The sequence below is a fragment of the Microplitis demolitor genome, chromosome 9 (genome assembly GCF_026212275.2).
Source record: "Microplitis demolitor isolate Queensland-Clemson2020A chromosome 9, iyMicDemo2.1a, whole genome shotgun sequence".
Taxonomy (NCBI): Eukaryota; Metazoa; Arthropoda; class Insecta; order Hymenoptera; family Braconidae; genus Microplitis; species Microplitis demolitor.
The window spans coordinates 16079729-16104457 of record NC_068553.1 but is presented as its reverse complement, the minus strand read 5'-3'; the positions used below and the strand labels follow the sequence as shown (position 1 = coordinate 16104457).

The window sequence follows — 24729 nt, the reverse complement described above, 5'->3', positions numbered from 1 at the left end:
TTAGCTGTTGCAATTAATTTTCAACGAATATGCCAACTAGACTGTCTAATTGGAGTACTCTATAAAATTAAAAAAAAAAAAAAACAAAATATATATGTGGATGAAAGAGCTAGACAAAAGTAATATATATTCTAATATTGGGATCTTTTTACTATCTAAGCTATCAAGTCAAGATCATAAAGTGCATCAGTATTAAAATTTTTATTTAAAATTAAATTCTGTGTTTTTATGGTGAAATTATGATTTTTCTAGTCGAATGAGTGAGAATATTAAATTTAAAATTTTTAGATGAGCTGTTAGTGTTCAGAGAATGAACGGAAGTAAATGGAGGTAAAAAAATAAAGGGAGTAAATTTGAATTGAGGCTTGGAAATATTTTTAAAACTGATAATAATAGTACACGGAGAGAAATTTAAATAATTTAAAATGTCCCATACATTTATGGTTATAATTACTTGGAACTATGAGATATAGTTCCATACTCTAGAAAAAGTTCCCATTACTATGGCAACAGGGTAATAAAATTATTGTAATGATTACCATACCCATGAGCATAGTTCCCGTAGTCAAATAGAGACAAATCCTATAACCACATTCTAAAGGTTCCTATATTGCATATGGGAACTATTCCCAATTACCAGGTATGGTAATTATTACAATAATGTATAGTAATTATTACCATAAGATTATGATAATGATTACTACAATATTATAGCAATGGCTACCATACATAGTGATAATAAATACCATACATGATGGTAAAAATTACCATAATATGATAGTAATGGTTACCATATATTATGGTAATAATTACCATGACACTATAGTAATGGCTACCATACATAATGATAATAAATACCATGGGTGATGGTAAAAATTACCATAATATTATATTAATGGTTACCATATATTACGGTACTAATTACCATAACACTATAGTAATAGCTACCATACATGATGGTAATAATTACTACAATATTATAGCAATGGCTACCATACACAATGATAATAAATACCATACATGATGGTAAAAATTACCATAATGTATGGTAGCCATTACTATAGTGTTATGGTAATAATTACCATAAATTATGGTAATAATTACCATAGATTATGGTAATAATTACTATAGTGTTATGGTAATAATTACCATAACACTATAGTAATGGCTACCATACATTATGGTAATAATTACTACAATATTATAGCAATGGCTACCGTGCATAATGATAATAAATACCATACATGATGGTAAAAATTACTATAATATTATAGTAATGGTTACTATATATTATGGTAATAATTACCATAAATTATGGTAATAATTACCATAAATTATGGTAATAATTACCATAACACTACAGTAATGGCTACCATACATTATGGTAATAATTACTACAATATTATAGCAATGGCTACCGTGCATAATGATAATAAATACCATACATGATGGTAAAAATTACTATAATATTATAGCAATGGCTACCATACATTGTGGAAATTATTACTACAATATTATAGTAATGGTTACTATACATATAATGATAATAAATACCATACATGATGATAATTATTACCATAATATTACAGTAATAGATAACATAATATGGGAATAATTACCATACTATTATAGGAACAATTACTATAATGATACAGTAATAATTACCATAACTCCACAGAAACTATTCCGATACCATATAGAAATTATACCCATACATTTATAGGAATGGTAACCATAATATGTATGGGTGATAGGACATTTAAAAAAACAGGTATCATGCATCACGGGAACCATTTGTAATTGTTACCATAAATTCTTACTTCTCTTCTATAGAAGATTAAAAAAATAAGTGTAAGACGGATTGAGTATGAGAGATACTGCACTGGTGTTATCGATTGCCCGTTAGCCGGTTAACCTGTAGTTATATGGCTTAAAAATAGGACAGGAGCACCTCTCGCGGACTCATGTATAAGCTCAGGTCGTGGTTGCGATGACGTTGGAACCGCGTAAACATAAAATACCAGCAAAAAAAAGAAAAAAAAACCATATATGTATGAACGAGAAATAGAGTTAGGTAGAGTACAAAAGATTCAATGTGCGAGAGCAAAGTAGCTTAGGAAAGAGCCAAGCGTAACCACACGGACCAAAGGGTCGTACATAAATATGTATATATATGTGTGGATGTTATAAAAAATCTCGGCGGAAGTCTTTAACCGCAGTCGAGTGTGTCAGGGTTGCCGGCTCTCGATGACACCCTCCGCAGATATGAAATATATACAGCAGCCAATGAGTGGAAAACTGAAGTTGAGAAGTGCATAGTTGAGGTGAAGAGATGGAAGACTAGAAGCTACTCGACCTGCTTATCAAAGTCTAGTATCAACACCGAAACTCGTTATCCCCCTGTTAATTGGCTGAGATTCTTTATTATTTTATTATTATATGAAATACAACTGCTTGAGACACGAGCTCGAGTGCTACTGATCAACACTTGCTAGTTTTTTTACAGTCGATATATTTTTATTTTTCAAGCATTTTTACATACTGGAAATTTGAATTAAATATAAGGACACTTGCAACAAAATCAGACATTTTCAAAAATGAAAAATTTTTTCTTTTATTCAAAAATCTTTAGTTACGATTCGTAGAAAATTGGGGTTTGATCTAGACAATTTTAAATTTTCAGCAAAAAAAAATTCGACTCTTTTTACCTCAGTCAGTTTTTTTTTAATTATCAATATAATAATTCAGATAATGAACCCTTAAAAAAAGAAGCTGTCCCATTTTACCCCGGGGTACCCTATCTCACATATTTTTTAAATTTACGAATTTTGCAAAATAATTTTTTTCATGAAATCTCGAAATTTTTTCACTGAAAATATATTAGATTGAAAACTTCCAGTATAATTTTACACAGTTAGAAATTTAGTGTTAAATTCAAAACAAATCGTCTGTTGTCTACACAAATTTTCGTGTTAATTCAACACATTGCGTTTGTGTTGATCTTTAACACAAATTTTATGTTAAATAATTTAACACAAAATCTGTTATTTTGACAGAAAATTTGGGTAAATTTAACAGACTTTTCGTGTTAAAATTAACTAATAAATATAAGCACATAATCTAACCAACTCAAGTATACTGATCTACCCTTAGTACAACTTTTGTCAATTTAGCAAACAATTAGTTCGATTTTCGGTGATTTTTATAAAAAACAAAGCTATGAATTATCCTCCCGTAAAATGAGAATAAAAAATCATTGAACCTGATGATAAAAATATTAAAGTTATCTATGATTATATTTAATTGTAAATCAATTATAATCCAAGTTTGCTTGCAGACAATGCTGCTGCAATGCTTTGCTTGGTTATAGTAATGAAGAAACGCGCGGGAGTGTTTAGCTAAACACCACAAATTTAGTGTTAATTTTCGAATAACACAGAAATGTGTTACATTACAGATTTTCTAATAATTTAACATAAAAAATCAGTTAAAGTAAAATAACACAAACGGTTTCTGTTGAATTAACAGATTCGCGTTGAAAATCAACAAAAAATTTAACCAAATTTTTTAACACAAATACACAAAATTTCTAACTGGGTAAAAAAAAAATGCAATATTTCTAAAAGTTATTTTTTCTCTCCGTGCATTATTATTTTACTACAAAAGATAATTAAAAATATCCGCGGGATTTAAAACCATAATTAGTATGAGTTAACTGAAATTTCGTATATATACAAGGCAGAACAATAAAGTTTTTCCATTCGGTAAGTGGTATGAGTCTACTGGCAAGCCCACAACCATTCGTTAAGGGATGAATTATAAATTACAAAAATTCGCTCAACGAGAGTGGTGCGCTCGGCAGACTCTAACCTACCATCTGACCTAAATCAAAAGTCTATTTACTTAATGTCGTCTATATTTAGTCGTCGATGTGTGTTATAATAATTAAAAATGTGCTTTGAAAAATACCTCGAACAGAATATAAAAAAAAAATAATGACAATAAATACATAGAAACAGAGTAAATATGAATTCATTAATACGGACGATTGTATGAATGTTACAAACAATATTAACATCCTGATAAACTTGTAAATGCATTATGCCGCATATTGATTAATATCTTGCTACTCATGTTGTTGTATCACATTTACATATAGGTTACAACAACATATAATCTCGTGGCCGGCAATGTTATTTCCGTTATTGATGAAATTATAACGCAGCTGACACGATATGCGGGTGGGGTAGAGAGAGAAAGAGAAAAAGATAAGGGATGAATAGGAAGGGTGCAAGTGAGAGTGAGAAGGATGTATATATATGTAGAAAGAGAGAGTAATACATATTGAGCTTAGAAAGCACCAGGACCGATTAATATTGAATTCGATCGTTGTAACTAGGGCATGCTACAAATAGAATTTATGAGAAACAGTAGAGATAGCTACAATATATTGAACATTCGATCATCTTGATAAAACATTTAGTATCGCTGACTATTATAAACTATTGTAGTTTTTATTTTATATAAATTTAAACTGGATTTTATGTTCAAGGTTGTCGCGCTGATAGTGCACTATTTTCGATACGATGTATATGTTACTTTCATATACATTTTTTCAAGTGATTAATCACAGAAAAATCATTATATTTTTACGAGCAACCGTGAAAAATAGGTTAGATCTGATAAGGTCAGATATGAAATTTGGACATGGACATATTTGCAAAAACATGATATCTGCAAAATTTTTTTACGACAATTATTCAGGTCTATTATATTGAGATTGTGCGTCATGGTCAAAAATAAAACTTGATTCAAATTTGGTTTTCCAAGTCGAAAGTTAGAGCCGTTTTTCACAAGACGAACTCGAATTTTTTGCAGAAATATGGAGGACATTGATTTTTGCTTTAGTTTTGATTTGATTGGCTCACTTAGTCGATTTAAGACGGGAAAATAAAAATCCAGTTGAAATTGACTTGGTTTAGACCTTTTTGACAAATTTCAAGACGGAAAAGTGAAAATCAAATCGAAATTGACTTGGTTTAGACCTTTTTGATGAATTTCAAGACGGAAAAGTGGAAATCAAATCGAAATTGACTTGCTTTAGACCTTTTTGATAAATTTCAAGACGGAAAAGTGAAAATCAAATCGAAATTGACTTGGTTTCGACTTATTTGACTTCAATTACAAAGTGAAAAAGTGGAAACTAAGGTAAAAACGAGAAACACACCTTTTACACTAGAAAATGGTGTTTTTTCTTGAATTGGCTGAAAAAGTCCAAATTAAGGCGAATTATAGCCATGTTTGAAGTAGACGGATAACTGAAAAATAAAATCGAAAATTACGAATAAGTTGAAGCTAAGATGAAAAAAGCTCTAAAAGTTGACAAACATTTAATTTAAGTCGAAATCTTATCGGAAAATCGTCGGCAATTTCAGCGAGCCTGAATTAAGTTTCATTTTTGACCCGGGCAGTGTTCAAACTGAATCTAACTGAATACAACTAATCGATTCGAAAACCGAATTCAATAAATTCGAATTATTCGTAACTTTTCAAATTACCCGGTTCGCATCGAAAAGATTCTGATTTGATTTCGAGTATTCAATTTTTATTTAATATCGAGCTTAGTTTTTTAAGGTAACCAAAAGTAATTATTTCGCAGGTTCGTGTCTAGATTCTATTTACCTCTGACAGAAATTTGAATTATTAGAAAAAATATCACAATTTTATGTCATTGCAAAAAACATTTTCGAATGATTCGAAAACTTACTATTCCGTAAAATTTCAAATAATTCAAGAATTTACGAATGTATAAACAACATATGAATAACTGTCAAGAAAAAAATTTAGGAAACGTCATATTTTTCAAAAAACGACAAAAAACAAATTATGCCAAAATTTTATTCATATCTAAAATATATGAATTCGCCTGCAGAATTTTTTTTCAAAAAGTGAAATTTGAAAAACATGGTATAAAATATAAATATATCAGGGGAGCGAGATAAAGTGAAATTTCATTTGTAAAAAATCATAGAATTTCTTTAGTGTTGAAAAAAAATTTTCGATAAATTTTCATGAATTTTTTCTGTCATGTTAACAAAAAAGTACCGGAATGCATTTCATCTGTTCGGTAGGGAGATATGCAGAAATGAATAGAAATAAATTGTGAAGAGCTTAATTAATCGATGATATTAAAACCGCTTCTATGAATTGCGTAACAATTGAAATACTCCCTCTGTAAACTGAATTCAATGAATTTTAAACCCAACAATATATAATAATATCCGAGTTTTAAAGAAAACAATGAAAAATAATTTTGTTTTAATTACGAAAAAAAACTCTAATCTATTGATCTCACAATTTACATACTGAGATTTAAGCTTCGATTAATGTTTTCAACTACTGCTGTAAGAGCCGTTATTATTATGCTAATAATATAAAATCAATAGTTAAATTACTAGGCTGTTAAAAGATTAAATGAAAAATTTTCGAGGTTATTTTAAATTATTTATTCAAACAATCGTATTAATTTAGTCCGTTTTCAAATAGCGTTAATAATAATATTCTGCAATTAAATAAGCGCATCGATTTTATTGAAGTAAATTCTGTTTACTAATAACTACTTTACAAATAACAACAAATAAATGTCTCATATTTATAATACATTCTATAAAACATCGCATGTTTATACTTTATTATTATTTCTTGTAGTCTTTATATAGTGGCCGCTATATATATATAAATATATCGATGACACAACCACTGAAAGCTTCACTTTTAAAGTTCGAAAACTTTTTTTTTAGATACAGTTTAATATTTCGTTTTTATTACAAATTTTTATAACGATCTGGGCAAAAAATTTTTTTTGAAAAATTTCTTTTGAAAAATGCTTCGGAAGAATTCGTTAGTATGAACTTCGAAATTTGAGACAACTTTTAATTTTGAGTTGATTATTTTTGGAACTTGAAAAATGTTCAAGAGTAAAAAGAAATTTCAACTGAATATTTTTCAGGAACATTTTTCTGAATTTTTGATTCAAAAATAGTTCGGCTTGAAAATTTTCCCGCTTCGAAGAACTTTGAAACGAAATATAAGAAATTTCAAAAACGAGGTTCAGAGTTTGAAAAATTTGTTTGAAATTTCAAAAATGATCAACTCGAAGACCAGAATTGTCTTGAATTTGGAAGTTTGCTGATATGAATTTTTTGGAAAATTTTTTGAACGAGTTTTTTTCTCACGCGAAGTAATTATTTTCAATATGATAAATTTTTCATAAAAATTTGAATATTAAATAAAAGTTTTTCCTAACATGATGCAAAATTTTCTACCTCGGGTTCATTACTTTTTTTTTTGTTTCATCTAAAAAATTTCAATTTTCGTAAATGCAATTTTTGTTCGCGCAATTATTTTTACTCTCAACAATAAACCAAAAATCAAATTTAGAAAAAAAACTTTAATTTAATAAATTTTTTAAAAAAGCTCATATATTGCTAAAAATAAAAACATTTTTCATGCAACGAAAAAAAAAATGGAAAATGAAAAATCTACTGGATGACGCGATTTCTGAAATGTTTTGCATACAGATGCTGGTCAGCCGAAAACTTAGGCCACCCCCACCTCTAGAACTACCTCTTAAGCAGTCGAATTACATTTTTTAAATTTTCGTCTCGCGCAAAAACTTCCTTCGGATAAATAATTTTTGAGCGGGAAATTTAAAATTATTTTCCGTTTTCAATATTTTTTCTGTAATTCTCTATTCCAATAGTGAAAAAATTCACCATAGAATAAATAATTACAGTAAACCCTAGAATAAATAATAATTTTTAATGAAAAATTATAATTAGTATTGAAAAATTATAATTTCGTTTTCCAAAAATGAATTTTTGTGATTATCAGCATTTAGTGGTTGTGTATGTATTTAATATATTATAAATATTAAAATATATAGAGGCATGAGAATTGCTATTGATATTTTTCGTGATGGCCGCTGACACAGGCTTTCATTGCGGGTTGATGATTTCCGGTGCAACTGACAATTAATCGGAAGTCACACCCTTGTCATGCTGCATCCATTTGTTCATTATTACTTTTATTATTAAATGGCAAGCTGGCGCAAGCGTACGTTTCTAAACAAGTGACCATTATGTGGTTAGATAAATATATTAACATACGCAACGAGTATGCAGTTACAAATATAAGTAATGAGTTACATGTGCATAATAATAGGCGTGTAGTTGATTCACTTGTGCCAGCTTGACTGACATGTTGTCACGATCCCTCGTTTATGATGCCTGTTGATGTTGGTGCAAGGGGCAGGAGATACCAATATACATTTGGTACGAGTCGTATCCAACCCACAGTGGAGAGGGATATGAAGGACGAGTGTCACGAGTCAGTCCTAATTCCCCATATGGAATCGCGAGCCTCAATCTCACCAACATACAAGAAAATGACCAAGGATGGTACGAGTGTAAGGTTGTCTTCCTCAACAGATCACCTAATAGTCCAAAAAATGGAACATGGTTTCATCTGGATGTCCATGGTAATTTTCTAAATATTATTTACTATTTTTATTTTAAGAAATTATTACAAGCCCGGCTGACTACATTCCTATCAAAAATATTCATATAGAAATCCAGGTGTTCACAGCTTTTTATGTGGATTTCCCATATGGTTTCCTATAAGAATCCTGCATAGATCCCGATATAGATTCTCAAATGGTTACCTATGGGATTTCACACCATGTCAAATCCATCTAGTATAGATTTTCCTGTAGATTTCAATCTCGATTTTCCATGGGAATCTGCACCATGTCAAAATGGGAATCTAGATACTCACAGTTTCCTATGGGGATTTCTCATACGGGGATTCAGAAACTTATGGTTCCCTACATGGGTTCTTACATAAATTCAATATCATTCATTTAAGATCATTAGTGATCACATAGAACACATATTTTTAAATGGCCACACTGTATTTCAATAAAAAATTCAAATTTAATATTTTCAGTTACGTGAAAAATTGAACTTATGTAAATTAATAAATATTTTCCAATTTTCATGACAATTATCTTTGAAAAGTAAAAAATTTTCAGCAATGCATGTAATTTTCAATGAAAAAGTACAATAAATGTATCTAAATTTCCATCTGAAAAAACCGAAAATTTTCTAGTTTATACACGGAGAGAAAATTATGGTAACTGTTCTTAGTACGTTTATGAAATATCATCCCATACCGTTATGGTAATGATTACTTGGGATTATGGGATATAGACCCATACTTTCTGGGAAAAGTTTCCATAAGTATGGGAGCGATTCCTATCATTATGGTAACAGTTCCCATATCGCATGTGAAAGAATCATGGTAATGATTACCATACTCATAGGAATAGTTCCCATAAGCAAATAGTAACCAATCCTATAATCACATTGTAATGGTTCCTAAGTATATATGGGAATAAGCCCTATATATTATGGTATCTATTCCTATAATATTATGGTAAACATAACCATCATATTATGGTAATGGTTACTATAATATTATGGTAATCATTCCCATAATGTATGGAAATTATTACCATAATATTATGGTAACCGTTACCATAATATTATGGTAATGGTTACTATAATATCATGGTAATGATTACCATAATGTATGGGAATTATTACCATAATTACATGGTAACGATTACCATAATATTATGATAATGGTTACTACAATATCATGGTAATGATTACCATAATGTATGGGAATTATTACCATAATTACATGGTACCGATTACCATAATATTATGGTAATGGTTACTACAACATCATGGTAATGATTACCATAATGTATGGGAATTATTACCATAATTACATGGTAACGATTACCATGATTCCATAGGAACTATTCCGATACCATATAGGAATTATACCCATAATTATAGGAATGATTACCATAATATATATGAGTGCCGTTCCTATAATCAAAATTTGAAAAAAACCGCTTACCATGCAGTATGGGAACCATTCCCATAATATATTGTAACTGTTACCATAATTTTCTCTCCGTGTAGTTCGCAGTGAAAAAATAAATAAATAATTTTTTATTGAAACAGCAAACTACAAAAATATTTATAAAATAAAGTTTCGATAAATAAAATTATATCTCGTTAGCACCACCAAGATTTACGATGACTCCCGAAGAGATGATCTACGTTAATCTAGGCGATGCAATTATATTAAATTGTCAAGCCGAGGGCACACCAACACCGGAAATAGTTTGGTACAAGGACGCCAATCCAGTAGCGACTTCGAGTACTATTGGAATTTTTAACGAGGGCACAGAGCTACGAATAGCGTCAATCAAGAACGATGATATTGGTGATTATACTTGTATCGCAAGAAACGGAGAAGGCCAAATTAGCCATTCAGCTCGAGTCGTAATTGCCGGTAAATAAACTTATCTTCAATTATTAAACATTATTTACTTTACCCTACAATTACCAAGTAAATATATGACTACTATACTTAGACTTATATTTGCCCGTTTCCAAGAGTGATACAATTTATCACCGAAAGTCCGCTCGTGACCGCTATTTTGAAATTCACCAGATTTTAAATTGCTATTGAATTTTCAATAATTCTACTGATATTTATTAATAAAACGCTAATGGATGATTAAAGTTGATAAATTGAATTATAGGAGGAGCAATAATAATTGTGCCGCCAACAAACCAAACAAAATTAGAGGGTGAAAAGGCTCAATTTTCTTGCGAAGCAAAAGCTCTCCCCGGAAATGTAACAGTCCGTTGGTTTCGGGAAGGAGCTCCAGTGACAGAAGTATCTGAATTAGACACTAGAGTGTCGATACGTAAAGATGGAAGTCTAGTCATCAACCCTGTGAGTGCCGATGACTCGGGTTTTTACCTCTGCGAAGTAACCAACGGAATCGGTGAACCCCAAAGCGCTACTGCTTATCTTAATGTCGAATGTAAGTATTTTTATTTTATTTTATTTAATAAAGTTTATATAAAATTCATATTCTTTTAACTTTCGAAGTGTCGATGCTGCGAAATTTTCTATTAAAAAAAAAAAAAAATTTTATATAAATTTTACTATTCAAGTTATTGTAGAAAGTTTAGATTTTTATGACCATATAAATGTTCACATTCATAGCGACCATTCAATAGGAACAAATTTTAGCATTATTGTGAATACTTCAGGCTCCGATGGTCGTGACGCAATAAACTACGGGAAAGTGTAATTTTAAATTCAAAAAGTGTATTCCTATGATTCTAATTATCGTTCATTTTTAAATTAATATAAATTTCAATAAATTTAATGATTTCGACGGTACATGGAATGAAAGACCGTCTCTATTTATTCAGAATATGAAGAGCACGTATTTAAAAGTTTACCTTTTGTTTGTGAGAGTCAAGTTGAGAACAAAGTATAAACTTTTGCCATTGATATATTTTGCAATATTAATTTTAAATTTAAGCTTAGTGCGTTATTGTTAACCTAGAAGTCATGTACGAATTTATTACTTTTGACGTGTTTAAAAACTAATAAGCTGCGATTTCATTTGAAAATTTAATTTGCATGAAATACTATTTTAAGTAGCATTCCGCAGGATTTGTTACGATCGCTGCCATTTTTATAGTAGAGCCTGCAAAAGAATTATATTTTCTCCCGCCATTTTTTTTATAATCGACTAATTACTGCGAATACGTCTTAATGCAAATATATGCACTATATCATGGCTAAATAGTGAGAAAAAAGGTCATTCTTTTGCGGGCTGTATTTCTAACCTATACGACTTTAGTTTGATTTCACAGAAAAATTACTCATGTTTGAATTTGAAATTCTCTGATGTCATAGTAAAGCTGGACCATGTTGGCCATCTGTCGGAAATTGAAATAATTACATGCAAAAATTACTATGGCCACCCCCATGAAAATATCATATATGGTAAACATATATTAAAAAATATATGTTACAGATATAAATATATATGTGACAATACATGAAATCTTATATAGAACTATATATAGATTTTGGCCGCTTTTATTATATTTCTATATATGTTTTCTCTTATATGATTTCATATATTTTCGTACAACTTCAATATATTATTTATATATTTGAAAACTTATAATTTTAATATATTTAAAAATAAATGTTATTTATATAGGGAAACAAATAAGAATACATATATAATTCATCATTATATGCCACGATATATGTATCATGTATTTAACTTTATAAATTTTTGTATATTTTTCGATATATAGAAGCATATAAGTCTCCCCATATATGTAAGAATAAATAAAATATATTCTTTTCTGTCTTCCTCTCTCTGTTATAAGATTCAAACATTGTGTTCAGAATATATATATATATATATATATATATATATATATATATTTATATATATATATATGTGTGCTAGCTTACAAATTTACATATATAATTATCAATATATGTAATACATATATGTGCTAACTTATAAGTCTACGTATATGATTATAAATATATATGATACATGTATTAATTTATAAACTTACGTATATAATTAATTATATTAAAACTTAGTATATTATATATAAGAAAATATATATCGTTTTTGGCCACTTATATGGTCCCATATTGATTATATATTTTTCCATATATATTTATCATATATGGTTTTTCATCCGGGCATGATAATTTGTGCATAAGTTTATTTTAATTTCCGTTATGTGGCAAATACGGCCCGGCTTTACTATGGCACGATAGCATTTCAAACAAAAATAATTTCTTCTTGTAGTGAAAGATTCAGATTCGGGTATTTTTGTTTCTATGCAGACTAATTGAATGCTATCCCTAATGGATCCGAATTACGATAAATTACAGTAATTTATGACAGTAAAAATTCCAATAAGTCTGTGGTATATTACAGCAAAGTAAAATCAAAATTCAGCAAATAACAACAACTTACTGTATTTTTGGTGAAATTCGCCATAAGTTACCGTACATTATTGTCACTCGCAATAATTGTCGTAAAATGCCGCAGCTTCGCCTGAAATATCGTATCTTACGGTAAATGGTGGCAAAAATGTAGTAAATGATGGTAATTTAGCATAATTCAGATCCACCAGGAATGGGCGCGTTCAAAAAAGTACTGTAGAAGAGAAACATGTAACATCTGACATTACCACACTCTGCAAAAAAAATGACATATTTTTTCAGTAGTTAATCCACCAGAACACATTATTAATTTAATATCTAAACTAAAAAATAATTTTTTTGACAGAAGAAAATTGAAATTTATTTCCACTCTGAAAAAAAAAAAATTAACGCATCTTGAGCTAAATTTAGATTTTTTCAATGAAGAAAATAATTTTGCCCAAAATTTCCATGTTTTTGCACTAAAAATATACTAGATTGAAAATTTTCAATAACATGATTTTTTGTAAGCAGAAAATACAATTTCTGAAAGTTTTTTTTTTTATCTCAGTGGAAAGCGCTTATAAATTATGTAGAAAAGGTAAATGCAGTATGAAGTTTATCCTCTCATTCCTCTGGTTCTAAGTAAACCCTGTGGCTTTCTGCTCACTAACCACCTGGATAAATATTTATCACTCCAGAATGTTTTTATAAAAACGTATTATATGTTCTGATGGGAACACGAATCTGAATCTCTCTGAATCTCTCTGTAACGAAAACCTTCCAAGTATCGCAAGAAACTTATGCGCAGACGAGTTAGCGCGCGTACTCTTAAATTTGAATATTGAACCATAACATTGGTCGTGATTATAATAAAGCATACTAACATTTTATTTTATTTTTTGAAATATTTCAATAAAGATCCTGCAAAGGTAACATTCACGCCTACAATCCAATTTTTACCGTTTCGATTGGCTGGTGTCGTTCAATGTTATATTAAAGCCAATCCTCCTCTACAATACGTCACATGGACCAAAGATAAACGTCTTCTCGAACCTTATCAGACGAAGGATATCGTAATAATGAATAATGGTTCTCTACTTTTTACTCGCGTTAACGAAAATCACCAGGGAAAGTACACATGTACGCCTTACAATGCTCATGGAACGCAAGGTGGATCAGGACCTATGGAGGTTTTAGTAAGAAATCCTCCTGTATTTACAATAGAGCCTGAGCCAATGTATCAAAGGAAAATTGGCGAAACTGTTGAAATGGCTTGTGATGCTCAGGAAGCCGACGGGACTGAAAAACCATCGATTCAATGGCAAAGGGTCCGTATTACTATAAACTTACATTTTATTAAAACGTACTATTTACAGTAAAAAATATTGTGTTAAAATTCCTACACGAAATTCGAGTAATACGAGAAGTTAATTCAACACTTTTCAAATGTCAATGGCAACACAAAAAATGTTAATTTTTATGGTTAAGTCTGCAAAAATAGGAATTTTCTCCCGTTACTTCACTATGATGATCCATGACTTTGCAATAATGTGCATGCGCAGTAATGACTTGTAGAAAAATGGTGGGAGAAAAGTCCATGTTTTTTGCAGACTGTACATTTTATTTTTGTTTCGTTGATATATTCAGTATATGTCATTGATATATTATTTTAAGGTTATCAATAGTGATTACAATCATTATTGGACATTCAACTATTTTTTGATAGTTTTCAATGTTTTTATTAGGGTCAAGATCTAAAAAAAACATGTAATATTTCGTAACGGTTGTAAAAAGTCGATCAATTTATTTTTTTGTAAAACAAACACATTGTGATTTAGCGAAAATAGTATATTATACACCTAGGGAGAAAAAAAGTACATTCCAACTCGCGTGTATTGCCTCTTCGAAGGGCAGAAAACCCGTGGATTGGGAATTCCTGCCTTTCTTCGTGATGTCTACTATTTTTTACCATACCTGCACCGAAAATTTAAATTCTTGCCCTATTTAAAGGGAACAAAGTCGCTCTTTTCTTAAATGAGAGAACAAATGATAAAAATTAGCGCATGCGCCATTCTTTCTAAAAACAAATACAGAAATTTTCTTTCCTTCCTAGGTGTGTAATACACTATTAACATTACAAAAAATAATTAGTAATTTCAACTAAAATTTTTTATTTGTATAACAGACATCTTTTAGTAAATAGTAAATTTAATACTAGTAATCAAAATTTTTAAATTAAAATGACATTTATAAAATTTCACTTCCATTTTTCTAATAATTTTTCCGTAAGTATCGATGGACTTTTTAAAACATTGTGTTAATTTTAAAGTAACACTTAATAAATGTTGATAATTTAAATTTTCATGCTAAATAACGCTTTCAAATTGTTGAATAGTAGAGCGATTTAAAATTTTTAAGTAACATAGTAAAATATGTTGATTTAACACAGACCATTCTTAACACAGATACACAATATTTTTTACTGTGCATGAATATAAAAGAATAAAATATTTATTTAAGAACATACCTTTACAACAGGGCAATGGTACGCCTTTGGAACGCAATCGAGCGAAAATGGTCGGTGGCAATCTCACAATAGAAGGCTTGCGTCGAAATGATTTTGGTTATTATCAATGTGTTGCTTCAAATGAAGTCGCTGTAATAGTCTCATCGACTCAATTAATCGTCGAAGGATCTCAGCCACATGCGCCTTACAATGTCACTGGTACCGCTTCGCAGTTTTCAGTGACGCTTCATTGGCTTCCAGGTTACTCTGGAGGGCCCGACTATAAACAAGACTATACAATTTGGTGGGTAAAATGGATCCATAAATAAACAAATAAACATTTTTTTTCAACATAGTATAAGACGGTAACAATAATTTGATGTTTATAATAGTGTTTTATATGTCTAGTGCGAATGAGTACAAAGCGCGAAGTGTAAGGCTTGACATACAAGCCGCAGGCGAGATTGCCAACACCCGGGTGTCTGGACATTCCTGCTAGATATATACAATAGTTCTTTTAAAGAATTCTCAAAGAACACTCTATTATGTATACACAGAAGACAGCTTTGGTTAATACAGCATTTAATTAAATTTTTTTTTAAAGGTTACGAAGCGTCACTGACATTTTTTCCGAGAGATGTCACTGCTAACCTGTTAACTTTTTTTTTATTTTAATTTTACATGCTTATGAAGTCAGTTTATTAAATTATTCTGTATTTAAATCCTGTTTATACATAAAGTCGACTACCCGTCATAAGTATCTCCCCTTAATCGGCAGCTGAGTCCAAACAGCACCTATAACCACTTTTTTGAGTTTCGTAGCAGGCATCCCGTTATAAGCCTCCGTTAAAATTACATAAATTATAAACTAACAATAGCAACAAAATATATAAATTAATTATGAAAATTTACTATCGATCTTTCGCGGATAATAATTTTATAAATATTAAGTTAAATATTATTTATTGGTGATAATTGTAATAATTAATTACAATTAAAGCTTCTGTTACAATTTAAAAGTTTTATTGAGCATTATGTTGATCAATAAAAATTATTATTATTATTACTTTCATTAATACCCTTGTCATTATTATTTTTTTACATTACAATTATTATTTGTGTAAAAAGATAAGTATTTATTTTAGCGCTATAAGCACTAGAAAAATCGGGACACTGACGCATGTGACAAAACGTAAATTTGACGTTTAAAATTATATAAAATAAACACAGGCTTATAACGAGTAGTCGAGAACAAAACTAAACGCACGGGAAGACTGAAATTTAAAAAAAAATTTACCCTGTATCCTAGACCAGGCTTATGACGAGTCGACCATAACAGAGTATTTATTGAGCATGCGCCATAAATCATTTTCGCAATATTTTTTTAGTGAATTTAATATCGTAGATTAAAATTCATAATTAATTGATGATAAATTATCATAGCTTTAATTTATGTAAATTATGACTAAAAATAATTTGAATACTTTTATTAATGCGAAGCGCATAAAAAATAGTAAGATATGTTATTATTAATGTTAATTAAGATAATAATAATAATAAATTGATGAATGACAGGTATCGTGAAGCAGGCACGCCAACTTGGAGAACTCCTATACCAGTTACTCCTTCTGGTAGTACATCAGTGACGATCAATAGTTTATCACCAGGGACCTTATATGAATTTCAGGTCGTTGGTAAAAATGCTATCAGCGACAATATGACGAGTAAAATAACAACAATAAAAACGCTCGGTAAAATTAATTCTTCACCCCGACGGACACGTAATTACGGTAATTTTACAGTAGAACTACCATAAAATACAGTAGAAATACCATTTAAAATAATAAGAAAAAAATAATACCGTAAAAAAAGTATTGCAGAATCACCGTCAAATGCGGTAATAATACCGTGTTATCATCACTACGGTGATTTTGTAAACTTATTCAGCTGTTATTATGCAGTCATCATTAACGAAACATCAATCTGACCAATTGGGAATAATTGTATTACGGTATCGGTATTTTTACCGTAATTTACCGTAATTTCGAGCCGTCAGGGGCAACAAATTTATATTAAATTTTCAAAATTAATACGAGGTTTTTTTTGACTTAAGAAAATTCTTTATTACTAATATTCTCTTTATCTTCAACTTAATAATTATTGGAAATTTTACTTAACCCTTCAGCACCCGCGTGACTGAAAAAAGTCTCATGCTTCGGCGCATGCGTAATCGAGCGAAAATTTAGAACTTTTAATAGAGCAATTATATTATGCACATTTGTTTTTTATTTTTCAAGTTTGTAAGCAGGGAAAAATGTAACGGCTGAAAAAAATGGTGGCGAATGCCGAACATTATCGGAACTACCCGAACTTAGCCGAATGGTATAAATTTTTACGCCTTACTTTACTTGCGTGATGAGAAAGTCTCATGGCTTTTTACAATAAGTATTTTCTAACCTCAAAATAATTAAAAAATTTCATTTTCATGAAAAGCTTAAATTTCATAAAGACAGAAAATATTTCACTAGGTCATTCCATTAAAAATCATCTTAAATCAAGCTTGCGAAAAAAACTCATAGCGCAGGTGCTGAAGGGTTGAAATTCAAATTTATTTCAATTTAAGTCCGCAAAAGAATGATCTTTTCTGTCATCATTTTTCAACAATTAATTCATTACTGCGCATGCGCTTCTGTTCAAATGCAAAATTGCCGCAAGAGAATGAACCTCGGGTATTTCCGTACTTTATTTCAACTCTGGGTATTCTGTATACGAAATCCTCCCACTTTTTTCTGCGCATGCGCAGTTAAGAAATGATCTTAGTGGGGGTGATCTGAAGTTCATTCTCTCTTTGGGACAAGTTCATGCACATCACAGACGTGTAGGAATAAAGATAATTCTTTAGCGGACTAAATTCTATGTATATATAAAATAAATTATTTAAAAATCTATTGTTGAAGATCAAGAGATATTAGTTTTTATTATAAAGAATTTTTAAAATAAAAAAAGAATAAAAATTTCATTCATTAACCTCTGGATTTCATTCATAAATCTGACGTTACATACATTTTTAATGACACAAATTTAAATCTTTCTCATCAGACGTTGGCATCTCCCCTCCAGCAACGACCCCCATAAATACTGGAGGGATTACGTCTGATCAAAACGGTAAGTTGCCATAAAAAATAATAATTTAATTAAATTTAATGATGTAAAATAATTAAATTATTAAGAATATGTTAAATAAAGTAGACATGTGTTGTCGTTAATCCAGTCGTCAATTTTAAAACTGATAGATCGTAAAACAAGGAAATAGTCGCAGCTGTCGCCGATGGATTTTAATGTTTGGTTAACGTTTTTTTGTTATTACACAAAACCGAGTGCTCGTATATCTTGCTAATGTCGCTTGTTAAATATTTTATTGTTCAAATAGTAAAGAATATCTTTTGCTTTTTTACTCAGCATAAAAAATGGCAGCTATAAGCTGTCAAGATTTTAAACATAAAATACTGTTTTATTTGCTTGATAAATAATTTATTTATTAATTAAGGCAATTGTGAACAATAGATAAAAATTTTACCATTTACAGCTGGACCAAGACCTGGACCTCCGAGAAATTTAACTGTCACGGAAATAAGCAACGGCTTTTTGATAACTTGGCAGCAACCTTTGGAGAAAAGTCATCTTATTCAGTACTATGACATCAAGTACAAAACTGATGGGCCTTACAGAACTCTCAATAAAGGACAAATTCGACCTGAAGAAACCAGTTATCTTGGTAAATTTATTGTTATCATTATCGATTAATCACTTTCTTAATTATTAAATAAATAAATTCAAATCTCAACGGTCAGGCAGCTCCGAAAGACTTAGCAACTTTAAACTCAAAATATCTCAGTAGCTATTGAATTTTAGAAAAAACTACAGGACACCTTTTTTGTAGAGAATTTAAAGCTCTACAAAAAAGATATCTTACATTTTGTTCGTTAGTTTAATATTTACAGAGATATTTACAAAAAACAAATTATACTTTTTTTTTTTAAGACTTGTAATTTTTGGTGGGAAAATTTTGAACTCTATTTGTTAAAATAAATATAGTTTTTGAAAAATTACAATTTTTGAATGATTGTATGTCAAAATATATTTAGTAGCAAATAAATTGCCTTAAAATTTAGTTATAAGTATTAAAAATTACCTAAGATACGGTAGTTACCGTAATTTACGGAATTCTAGAGAATTACGGTAAACTCCAGAATTTAACCGTAAAGTAAGGAATTTTGAGCTCGATCGTGGTATTTTACAGTAACAGTATGGTAATTCACTGTTAAATTTCGGCATCCTTGCGGTATTTTACGGTAAAAGTGTAATATTTAATCACAAATTGTGGTATTTGACGGTAAAAGTGCGGTATTCAATAGCAAATTACGGGATTTCGCGGTATTTGACGGTAAAAGTATGATAATTCGCCGGAAATTTCGGGCAATACTGCGGTATTTTATAGTGAAAGTTTGATATTTAATCGCAAATTGTGGTATTTTATGGTAAAATACGGCATTTCGCGAAAACTGCCGGAATTTACGGTAGTTGGCGGTGTTTTAGGGTAAAATTGCAGATTTACTGCAAACCTATGTTATTTTACCGTAAATTGAAGTATTGCAATATGTTCTGGTAAAAATGTTACAAGTCGTAGTATATTGCCGTAACTTATCGGATTCTACTGTAAATCACTTTTTTACCATAAATTTCCGCATTGTACTGTAATTAGCCTATTCTACCGTAACTTGCCATAAATTACGGAAAACTACTGGCGGTAAAATACAGCAATTTATTGTAATTCGGATCCGGTAGAGTTGGTAAAAAAAAAAAAGAAGCTTTGATTAAACATGTTATTTTATTGTTACAGTTAAAAATCTTGTCGGTGGAAGAACGTATTACTTTAGAGTATTCGCACACTCGGCGACGACCCACAGCTCGAGCGATGAGGTGAAATTCCCTGTGCCAGCTCGCGTCAAGCACAAGGCCATCACTGCCGGAGTTGTAGGTGGTATACTATTCTTCATTGTCGCAATAATCCTCAGTATATGTGCTGTTAAAATATGTAATAAGCGGAAACGACGAAAACAAGAAAAAGGTATTTTTATCAGTAGTTATATTTCAGAATTTTTTAGAAAAATGGTAACAGTTTAATATCGCGACTGGCAATTGATCATTTTTATCAGGATTTTATTTTATAAATTTTTTAGCATCCTAAGGTATGACATATTACATTATTTATGTACTTAACCTATGAAATATCTTTTATGTATAAATCAATAATGCACATATTGATTTATATATCAAAGACGGATTAACTGAACTACAGTTTCATCCCTTGTACATCCAAAACTCATTTTATTATTTATGAAATACGGCTTTTAAAATTTTATCAATTTTCACGGATCATTTTCATGGAAAGATAATTAAATTTATTTATTTTACATGAATATCGATTTGGTGACTAAATTTTAAAAATTAAAGCGTAATCTTTCATAAAAATACAATGACTATTTGAATAAAGTTGAAAAATTCAACTGTGCCCGTATGAAAATAACATATATGGTCAAAATATATGTAAAAATATATGATAAATATATGAAAATATATGTGACCAATTTAACTATATTTTCTGATATATTTTTTTACATATTAAAAAATATATGTTTAGCATGCATAAAATATATATGTCAATCATATGAAAAAAATATATTTTTATCATATATGAAAATATATATTCTTGTCATATATGAAAACTATATTTTTATCATACATAAAAATATATATTTCTATCATATACAAAACATATATTCTGATCATATATATAAACATATATTTATATTGTGTATAGAAAAAAAAAAGTTTCTTATTCGTATGACGAACTCCAATTAAATTAGATATAAATTTTAATATACTCTTTAAATTGCAGTTCAAATTTTCAAAATTAGTTAATTTGAAGCGAATATATAATATACCCATATACTTATACATACGAATAAAATATATGCTTAAATATAACAAAGAAAATATATGGTACCATATATAATATAAATTATATGCTACCATATATTTCATTTCATATATAAATTTTATATTTTTTTAACATAGAAGGAAATATATCAATACAATATATTATAAGGTAATTGTAAATATATATAGCTTAATATAAAAAACATATAAGTTACATATATGGAATACATATATTTACTACTGTATATAATTTTATAATAAATCGGCGAAAATCTCTATATGATGTTTTATAATATACAATATAATATATCATATATTTCTTTGTTACAAATATATGATTTTATATATTTTAACCATATATTGTTTTTTCATACGGGTGCGCAATTTAATAGTTCATTGAATAATAAACATTTTTTTTAACCTAAAATAACCTAAAAAAGTAGTCAATAGATGGCGGCACTTCTGAATACTAGAAATAACAAAAATGGCAGCTAAATTTTTACTGCAAATTTGTCTACGCCAGTTGTGACGTTAAATAATTACCATAAAAATTTATTTTGTGTCTTGGTAATAAAAACATTTTTTTTTTTTTTTTTTTTTTTTTTGGTAAAATTATAGAACTGATTTCAGCATATAATCTGGTAGCCTGCAGGCCCACAGATGCTCGCAATGGGGCTGGTCAAGTGCCCCCGGGAACAGTGCCTTTGAAAAAGTAAGTTATTTATTAAAAATAGTATTTTATTTTTAAAAAATAATTTATTTTAATGATTTATGACTAATAATTTTTTAATCACGACCCTTCTTAGGGATTGTGGAAATGTTTTATAAAATAATTAAGACTGAGAATTGCACTTGTTAATAAATTTTTTTTTTTTTTTATGCACTAATGTATACATAGAAAAAAAAAATCTTGACGCAATAAATTTTTTCTCAGCCCAAGAAAATTTCTGGTTTCAATTTAAAATTCAAAAAATTTCTTGGAACGAATTAAAATCCTTTGCTTCAAGAAATTCTGTGTACTTGTACACAGAAAAAAAATCTTGACTAAAAGTTCGCGTATTCTTGATTCACTAAATTCTTTTTGAAAACTTTAATTCTCTCGGATAAAGGAGAAATTTTCTTGACTCAGAAAATTTTGACTCAGTTCCCAAAAACGTTTGTCTTCAAAAAAATTTTCTGAATAAGAATAAAATTTTTTTCTGTGTATAAAAATAAATAAATAAATATTCATTCAAATATATTCGATGCTTTAATTTAATTATTTATTAATTAATATATTAATTACATAAGATATATTTTATATAAATTTAATAGTTATATTAATATACTTACAAATAAACATCACTAAATATTTGAATGAATTATCAAATTTTTTATACAAAAAAAAAAAAAAAAAAAATTAAATTATTACAAATGCAATTCAAATAATTTTAATAAGTTAATTTGGAATAGAAAGATTTAGCATTTAAGTCCCCGAGCAATAGGCCACCGAAGCACCACAGTAATAAAATGAAACCTCTCACGATCAATTTATAGAGTCAATGATTTTTTATAAATATGAATACATATGAATATATACTATAAAAAAAAAAAAAAATAATATATATGCATAGAGTATTTTATTGAATGATAGATGAAAAGTTATTCAGAGATTAATTCGATGTTTATACATATTTATTAAATGATAAAAAGACGTAAATATCATAAAAAAAGTCATAAATCTTTTCATCTACGGAAAACAGTGAGCCTTAGATTAATACTTAGACCGGCAGAATTTAACCGCAGCAGCAGAGGTATTTTGGACGAGGTTGGAGTGCGACGTAGTGTATTGATTAATTAAAAAAGAAAAAAAAATTGAATTAAAAAAAAGAACACTTCGAAAATACTCTTGACATAACGGACGAATCAATCACTGCACTCGGTTTTATTATTCACGTTCCTCGTGCACGCAGATCGTCCCTCGCATTGTTATTAACGTTTAAGACACTAGCACGTAATCACTTAATTATATTATTATACATCGAAATATATACATATATATTTATTTATTGGGGTGACGTGAAAAAAATAATTTTTTTTATTTTTCTGTGGATGTTTTTGTTAACGCATTTCAAAAACCCTTTGCTCTTAAAATTTGAAAATTTCTTTAAGTAAAATAATTTTAAGAATATCAAAGTTTGATTTTCAAAATTTTTGACTGATAAAAAATTATTGATCATGTGAATTTTAAAAAAGAGTTTTTGGCGCCACCCTAATATACATTAGACTGCCAAATAAAATTGATACTTTTTTCGGTCGCATATGAAAATTACGTTGAATGTAACATAAAAAAAATTGGGTACGAGTTGGGCGCCAACTCAATTACAAAACGCACGCGCGCTTAAATAAAATTTCCAATTCAAATAACATGAAAATTTTTTTAACTTTGAAATTTTATAACTCGTTGATGGATCAATAAATTGAAACGACCATGACATATTTTTGTAGAGAATTAAATGCTCTACAAAAAAGGTCTCTTATAATTTTTTGATAAATCTAACCGTTCAAAAGTTATTTAAGCTTAAATTCAAATTTATGGTAAATTTATCGTTTTTTTGACTTTTCCAGCAAAACTTTCAGTCTTATCGCAAAATGTCAAAGGACCTTTCTTGTAGATCATTTTTTTTGCAAGCAAAATATGTTATTTAATAATTTTTAATCTCAGTTCAAAAATTACAGGCTTTACAAATTAATTATTTGGGAAAAAAACTGAAATTTTCGTAAAAAAATAACTTTTGAATGGTTAGATTTATCAAAAAATTATAAGTGACCTTTTTTGTAGAGCGTTCGATTCTCTACAAAAATATGTTATGGTCATTTCAATTTATTGATCCATTAACGAGTTGTAAAATTTCAGTTAAAAAAAAATTTTCCCATGTTATTTAAATGGGAAATTTTATTTACGCGAGCGCGCGTTTTTTAATTGAGTTGGCGCCCAATTTGTACCCAATTTTTTTTATGTTACACTCAACGTAATTTCTATATGCAACCGAAAAAAAGCATCAATTTTATTAGTCGCAGACTAATATACATGTATATATAAAAATGATAATAAACATTAAAATTATAATTTAAACGGCATCCAAAAGTCCACAATACGACTGCAGTGATGCCTATTCTGGATTATTATCACCTAAATAATTACGCTTTACATCGCGTACTATTAAAAAACGTGCAAAAAATTTTAATAACACATCGGTTACTTTTTTTTTGAGCATTATTGGATATTGTTAAAAAAAAAATAAAAAATTCTATGGAATACAACTAAAGTT

The 24729-nt window shown here is 29.0% G+C and overlaps 1 protein-coding gene across 6 annotated transcripts in view; it reads left to right on the top strand.

Annotated features, from left to right (window-relative positions):
• Positions 1–24729, top strand: part of LOC103573632 (protein turtle) — an 88420-nt gene that overhangs the window by 51237 nt on the left and 12454 nt on the right. For 3 of the 6 annotated variants that reach the window (XM_053742076.1, XM_053742080.1, XM_053742075.1), the window contains exons 6-15: positions 8314–8539; positions 10156–10431; positions 10685–10972; positions 13831–14240; positions 15451–15722; positions 16994–17208; positions 18518–18583; positions 19005–19193; positions 20319–20546; positions 22037–22130. In XM_053742076.1, coding sequence (XP_053598051.1) covers positions 8314–8539; positions 10156–10431; positions 10685–10972; positions 13831–14240; positions 15451–15722; positions 16994–17208; positions 18518–18583; positions 19005–19193; positions 20319–20546; positions 22037–22130 — 2264 coding nt within the window. Of the gene's footprint in view, positions 1–8307; positions 8540–10155; positions 10432–10684; positions 10973–13830; positions 14241–15450; positions 15723–16993; positions 17209–18517; positions 18584–19004; positions 19194–20318; positions 20547–22036; positions 22131–24729 lie in introns of all 6 variants that reach the window. The other 3 variants (XM_053742077.1, XM_053742081.1, XM_053742079.1) reach the window with 3 other exon arrangements.